The 7384-nt window shown below is 36.1% G+C and overlaps 2 protein-coding genes across 3 annotated transcripts in view; one reads left to right on the forward strand and one right to left on the reverse strand.

Annotated features, from left to right (window-relative positions):
- The window catches only part of SPDYA (speedy/RINGO cell cycle regulator family member A), a 32551-nt gene extending 27286 nt beyond the window's left edge, over positions 1–5265 (forward strand). Inside the window, exon 7 of the mRNA XM_024731538.1 lies at positions 4954–5265. Within this exon, the coding sequence (XP_024587306.1) occupies positions 4954–5042 (89 nt within the window). The 3' untranslated portion in view covers positions 5043–5265. The remainder of the gene's footprint in view (positions 1–4953) is intronic.
- TRMT61B (tRNA methyltransferase 61B) overlaps positions 5260–7384 on the reverse strand; it is an 18916-nt gene continuing 16791 nt past the window's right edge. The window contains exons 5-7 of one of the 2 annotated variants that reach the window (XM_024731537.1): positions 6228–6454; positions 5431–5508; positions 5260–5351 (exon numbers count right to left, since the gene is read on the reverse strand). In XM_024731537.1, the coding sequence (XP_024587305.1) occupies positions 5308–5351; positions 5431–5508; positions 6228–6454 (349 nt within the window). In that variant the 3' untranslated portion in view covers positions 5260–5307. Of the gene's footprint in view, positions 5509–6227; positions 6455–7384 lie in introns of both variants that reach the window. The other variant, XM_024731536.1, reaches the window with a different exon arrangement.

Here is a 7384-nt window from a genome sequence, read left to right on the forward strand (position 1 = left end):
AAAAATAAACAAATGGGACCTAATGAAACTTCAAAGCTTTTGCACAGCAAAGGAAACCATAAAGAAGACAAAAAGACAACCCTCAGAATGAGAGAAAACATTTGCAAACGAATCAACAAAGGATTAATCTCCAAAACATACAAACAGCTCATGCAGCTCAATACTAAAGAAACAACCCAACCCCAAAATGGGCAGAAGACCTAAATAGACATTTCTCCAAAGAAGACATACAGATGGCCAAGAAGCACATGAAAAGCTGCTCAAGATCACTAATTATTACAGAAATGCAAATGAAAACTACAATGAGGTATCACCTCACACCAGTTAGAATGGGCATCATCAGAAAATCTACAAACAACAAATGCTGGAGAGGGTGTGGAGAAAAGGGAACCCTCTTGCACTGTTGGTGGGAATGTAAATTGATACAGCCACTATGGAGAACAGTATGGAGGTTCCTTAAAAAACTAAAAGTAGAATTACCATATGATCCAGCAATCCCACTACTGGGCATATACCCAGAGAAAACCATAATTCAAAAAGACACATGCACCCCAATGTTCATTGCAGCACTATTTACAATAGCCAGGCCATGGAAGCAACCTAAATGCCCACTGACAGACGAATGGATAAAGAAGATGTGGTACATATATACAATGGAATATTACTCAGCCATAAAAAGGAACGAAATTGGGTCATTTGTTGAGACGTGGATGGATCTAGAGACTGTCATACAGAGTGAAGTAAGTCAGAAAGAGAAAAACAAATATCGTATATTAATGCATATATGTGGAACCCAGAAAAATGATACAGATGAACCGGTTTGCAGGGCAGAAATTGAGACACAGATGTAGAGAACAAACGTATGGACACCAAGGAGGGAAAGCCACAGGGGAGTCGTGGTGGTCGTGGGATGAATTGGGCGATTGGGATTCACATGTATCCACTTATGTGTAGAAAACTGATGACTAATAAGAACCTGCTGTATAAAAAAATAAATTAGATTAAACAAACAAAAAAAAGAACAAAGTCCCTGATGAAAGGTTGTATGGAGTGAACTGGGAGAGAATTCCAACCATAATTTGAACACATATTTAACTAAAGCAGAACAGAAGCACTTATATTTTATTCAAACTAGTGCCTTAGATATCAAAAGTAGTCACACCCTATGTTTAGGCTTTGATATTTCAATGGGAAATCAGAGTGCACCCAGGGGGTAAGGGGCTCTGCTAGTCAGCTTGCTTCGAGGAAAAATAGGAAAGCAGGTCTTTGAGGGATTTTGGATGAAAAGTGGGGCACTTGACTTAGGGCAGTTGTAAATGGAACTGTGCTTTCTTCCTGTCCCTGGATGAAAGCCCCGACACCCTGGTTTAGGATATATAGGTCCTATATAGGAAGAAATAAGTATTTACTCATTTGTGTTTTGTTCTGAGTGGGAATTCAAGGTTAAATGTAAAACCTGTTGTTTCAGGATGACAGAGGGTAGGCAATACAAAGAAAAATTATTGGTCATACATACACTTGACCAATAAACGTTTACATTCATTTTCCCTCAGTAGGCTTAACAAGTCAGTGGGCTAACGGGGGGTGGAGAGGATTAAGGGTAACATGGTATTATCAGGAACAGTGGTCTCTTACTGCCTCAGCAGCTGTTTTGATGCCCAGTAAATGGCCTCTACCAGCAAAACTTTCTTCCTCCAGTCTATATAAGGTGGTTGCTTGGAATCACCTAAGGTTTGTGGCTACAGACAACTCAATTCATTCTCCAGGAGAGACACAAAGAGCTGATGCTCTGCTTAGGCTTTTATGATAAAACTTACCAATAGCTGGTATCGATGTTTCCATCCTTCTTTCAAACGCAAGCAACTTCTTGCTTTTCAGGTTAAAAACATGTTTTTCTGCCTTAAGATTTTTTTCTCAAAACAACACGTTCAACGAACAAGTTTTACATAAACATGTTTATGACATTTACTAAGAATAAAATAGTTGATTTTGATAAGGTTGTGGGAGATAGATGAGGCATTCTTTACAAACTTACATGCATCACAATCACCAATCACGTGCTAGCCACCTTATAAAGGTAGTCTCATTAACACCTGACCCCCCACAAGAAATCCTGAAGTGCCACTATGACATTCATTTTACTGATGAAGAAACAAACTCAGAAAAGTCACAGCTGCAAAGTAAAACAGCAACAATGAAAACAGCAAGATGAGGACCCAGTTCTATCTGAATAGACAGCACATTTTTATACTTACTGAACTATATTGTTTCTCTTTACCTTATGCTGTCTTAACCTAGGCTAGTATATCTGAGACATGGGTACATATTATTATGTATTATCTGAGAACTCCCCAGATTTTAGAGTGAAGCCAAGGGAAAAAAGCAGTATACCAAACCTTAGTCCTGGGTCACGTAGGCAGGCACAAGACATTCCATTATGCAATCTAAAACCAAATAATTTTTCCTCAGAAATAAATCCTTCTCTGAACTTCCTTATTTACTTTTGTCATTACCACTGTTCTAGTCATCCCAATTTAAAATCCTTAACGAAGGCATAATCAGGGCTTATAAATTAATGATGTGATAAGGGCAATGCTAACTATATGGTCAACATTTATGAGCACAAAAGATTTCAGAATCAATTCTGTAGGGTGAGAGACATAGTGAAGGCTGTTCCAAGGAAGTTATTTATGAGCTGGGCTGAATCCTGTTTGCCCAGAGAAATAAGGCAAACAGTAGATGTTTGCCTGAACAGTAGATGAAAGTTTGAATATATATAGCTTCTCTCCCTCTACATCCGATGAACCACCAGCTTATGTGGTTCTTCCTTCACAATATTTTTTTACACTTGCCCCTTTTCCACCCCTCATAGTTGTATATTAATACAGATCACCTCATAGTTGTATACTATGTATTACTATGACATTTCTGATTTAATAGTTTTTTCCTTCCTTTAAATACTCAGACACCACTAACAGACTAACTTTTAAAAAGTATCTGCTTTTACATGACCATGGAAACTTCAGAAGTTCCCTACTGACTCTGAAGTATAAAGTTCAAACTCAAAGTCTTCCACAATCTGCGAGCTATATACTTAAATTTCCCCCTAGAACAACCAAGTCAACAGATGAAATAACACCTGATCCAGTATAGGCTTCAAGCCATCAGCAAACTTTTACTGATTTACTGGGTGGAAAAGTCAGGGCCTTTGGAAGTTACTGGGAAGACAGCTGTGAACCACTCACAAATCTCTAGGAGTTTATATTATGGTAAATGAGAACCAGACATGAACATAGAAAGCTAACTTTAGAAGAAGGCACCTGTCCCACAAGCCAGATTATAAACATGCTTAGTGTTCAATGGAGAGATGGATAAAGGGCTTAAGCTGGACTTTGATTGACTATATAAATAAATGTTTATTTGCTTATATAGTTTGGTTTTCAACTCATTATTAGAATGGACACTGTTAGCTCTTGTTCAGTTCAGCATCTACTGAGCATAGTGTACTGAACAGAAGCCATTCTACATGAAATAGGAGAAGGCACAATTTTTCTTTGCTTTTAAGTCAGCCCCTTCTCCAAGAAGTACAATTAGGGCCTGCATTCAAAACAATAAATGAAGGACAGAATTTCACTAGTAGTTAAATAGAAAGGCAGAAGAAAGGGGAGTATTCCATGATGGAATCTAAAAATATACATCAGAGCGTCTAGAGATCTGGAAATGTTATGAAAACTTTAAAGCCATTATTATTGTATGAGTGTTCGGATACTTACCATTTAGAAATGGTACCAGAAGACTACTCCGCTTATGATTCAATCAGTTCTCCAAATGCAACCAGAGTGATTTTTTTCCAAAACACAGATCTAAGCATGTTACCACTTACTTCATGAAATCTTTCAATAGCACCCCATTTTTCTTAGGATAGACAAACTCCTTAACAGGTCTACAAGATCCTCCATGGCCTGACCCCTACCTATCTTTCAGTCAACCCCATCACTGGCCTTTTTTGTTCTCATTTTCCCTGCTGTAGTTAACTCTTACCTGCCCTTCAGGTCTCAGCTCAACTGACACTTGCACAGGTAATTACCTGATCAGAGCAAAATCTCTACTAAATCCTGTACTTCTCTGAAGTATTTATAACAGTTTTAGTTTTATATTTGTGTGATTATTTAATGTCTATCTCTACTATAGGCTGTAAAGTCTAAAAAGGCAGAGATTTTAGACTAAATTTTGCCACAGAACGAAAAATACGTAAAATGTTATTTAGAATATGTACATTATTTTAAGTAGTTCTAGCCTAAGGGATAAGTAGTATATATCCTCCCAGGCACTACTACTTCAAAACCTATAAAACATCTATATTTAACTAATAACTAAAAGCTTATGTTTATCTGTAAAATATGGATAATCTTAAGGATGAGCTACACATATTAAATGAAAAGATATTATAACGTTCTTAAAACAATGTAAGGCACATGGTAAATGTAAGGTAAATAACATTATTCATAGTGCCTATGAACAATAATAAGCCCTAGTCCTAATTAATTCATGTGTATAAAAAGTGTATCTCTCCAAACATTATCTTTGGCTGCACCGTGCAGCTTGCAGGATCTTAGTTCTCCGACCAGGGATTGAACCTGGGCCACAGCAGTGACAGCGCCGAGTCCTAACAACTGGACCACCAGGGAACTCCCCAAACATTTGATTTATATAACAGAATAATTCTGATGTTCTTTCAAACTGTTAAAATGATTCTGAGAAAGATAAGAGATTCAAGAATTGCTACATCTTTTGTTACAATTTTTAAGATAGTTATTCTTATCAGTTTTCCCCCTATTATTCACTATAGCCCAGATTTGTTATTTTTTAAGACACATACAAGCCATTAAAATATGTACTTAAAATACACAGATACCTAAAATTTATCTCAAAATGCATATTTTATTTTGGTAGCCAATGACCATCAATCAAACAAAGAAAAGAAAACTAATTTCATGAAGGAAGACAAATCTATGGAGTGGTTTACAGGAAGTGAAGAATGAGATGGCTCAACTAAACAAACTTGGAATCATTAACTACAAAATGTCAAACTAACTGCAAGACAAGTGTCAAAATGGGACATTTAAGCAGTTTCGAAATGTTACACATCTTTCTCTAGCTTTTGTTACTTTTCAAAATTACATGTAAAAGTTATACAAATCATAGAAGTAGCTAAGAATACCAATCTATGAAAGTAGTGATTTGCAATACAAAGTTCTATTTTGATATTTTTCTTCACATCTTCAAATCAGTTGTCATCTGAATTACTCAGTTAAGTTGTGGTTTGCACTTCCTCAACTTGACAAGAAAAGCTAATTTGAAGGGAGGAAAAGGTAAGGTCATTGCAATTTTGAGAAGAAAACACCATATAATATAGCATGAAAAACTTACCTGTATGACCAGTTTGCCAGTGTATAGGTCTAGCAATATAGGGAAATGATCCATAGGGAAAATCAGAATGTGATTCTTCTGTTATAGAACAAAATATGTATTGTAAGCTACATAAAATATTTTATAATTTGTTCACAAAACTGTTAAAAAACAAATTACTGTCCTTTTCCTATAAGTTTTTTCCTCTCAGACTTTTTTTTTTTTTTTTAGCATTTGTCTTGGAGCTATTCTGACAGTTATCTTACAGAAACAACTTGTCAAGGATGACGTGATAAACCTATATATGGTTTTATAACCAAATGGATAAGCTCATATCATAAATCAATGGATGTATGAAAACTTGTTTATGGCCTAAGTAATGTGTACATACAACAAGGACCTAAATTTAGTTCTTTGAAAAATTCCTAGAAGTTGCTTTTTGGAATATTAGCTATTTGCATATCGGGTCCTATTAAATTCTTTCCCTTCAGTGATAATCACTGATCTAAATTTACAACATTCTTTAGTATATTTAAAGTATTTCATAAGCCAATCCCCTTGTCACAAGTAAAATATGAATATTATAAGAAGTTCAGTTCTTCAAAGGTATCAGAGTTTTACATAAAAGGCAGGAAAAGTCATGATTCTGTCTCTTAAAAGATTTTAATTTAACAGAATAAATACCACATTTCAATTTCTATAGGAAAAACATAATAAATCCCTGAGAAATATTTTTATAGTGTATTGCCCAATACATTCAGGAATGTATTCTCCATTTATTATTGCAAACACATGCATAAAATAAAACTGAAGCTCACCATGGTCATCTTCTTGAAACATCTCACCTTCAATTCTAATTTTCTTTTGAGAATGTAATTGTAAATCTCTGTTGATTTTAGGTTCCACTTTTTGAGGTAAAATTCCATTTTTCTGTTTTGCAAGGCAAACCAACCAATCTCTGACAATAACTTCACTTATCTTTTCACATGAGAGGGCAAGTTCACAGATGCGAATTCCATCTAAAAGTTCAATAACCTGTGTGATGCTTTCAAAAAAGTGAAAAATATAGTTTAAATTTCTACTACAACAATAACTTTATATTTAAGTTCACTATACCTCTTACGCCAATTTAAATGCTATGCTTAAATCAAAAGGGAAAAAATGTAAAAATGCAAGTTAGGGCACATAAGAGGAGAATACTAAGTAAAAACAATAAAGAGACTATAACATCATTGTTCACATTACACTTTTAAAAACTTTTCTTCTAAATTGTCAGAAGAAATATGCATCTTATATTACCATTTATGTAAAGGATGATTTAAACAGCAATATAACTGAATTTGGGACATATGCTGTTTCATAACAGTTTTTTTTTTTGACTTTTTAAAAAATTTATTTATTTATTTTGGGCTGCACTGGGTGTTCATTGCTGCGCGCAGGCTTTCTCTAGTTGTGGCGAGAGGAGGCCACTTCGTTGCAGTGCGCGGGCTTCTCATTGTGGTGGCTTCTCTTGTTGTGGCACATGGGCTTAGTTGTTCCACAGCATGTGAGATCTTCCCAGACCAGGGCTTGAACCCATGTCCCTTGTGTTGGGAGGCAGATTTTTAACCACTGTGCCACCAGGGAAGCCCTTCATAACAGTTTTACGAGATAACATATACACTTAACTCAGTTACAAAATGAACACTTTAGCCTAGTACTTAAAACAAAACTGTGTTTAAAATAACATTACCAGGGCTTCCCTGGTGGCGCAGCGGTTGGGAGTCCACCTGCCGATGCGGGGGACGCGGGTTCGTGCCCCGGTCTGGGAAGATCTCACATGCTGTGGAGCGGCTGGGCCCGTGAGCCATGGCCGCTGAGCCTGCGTATCCGGAGCCTGTGCTCCGCAACAGGAGAGGCCACAGCAGTGAGAGGCCCTCGTACTGCAAAAAAAAAAAAAAAAAAAAAAAAAAAAAAAAATTAACAAAGAGAAAAA

The sequence above is a fragment of the Neophocaena asiaeorientalis genome, unplaced genomic scaffold (genome assembly GCF_003031525.2).
Source record: "Neophocaena asiaeorientalis asiaeorientalis breed wild unplaced genomic scaffold, Neophocaena_asiaeorientalis_V1.1 scaffold689, whole genome shotgun sequence".
NCBI classification, from domain to species: Eukaryota; Metazoa; Chordata; class Mammalia; order Artiodactyla; family Phocoenidae; genus Neophocaena; species Neophocaena asiaeorientalis.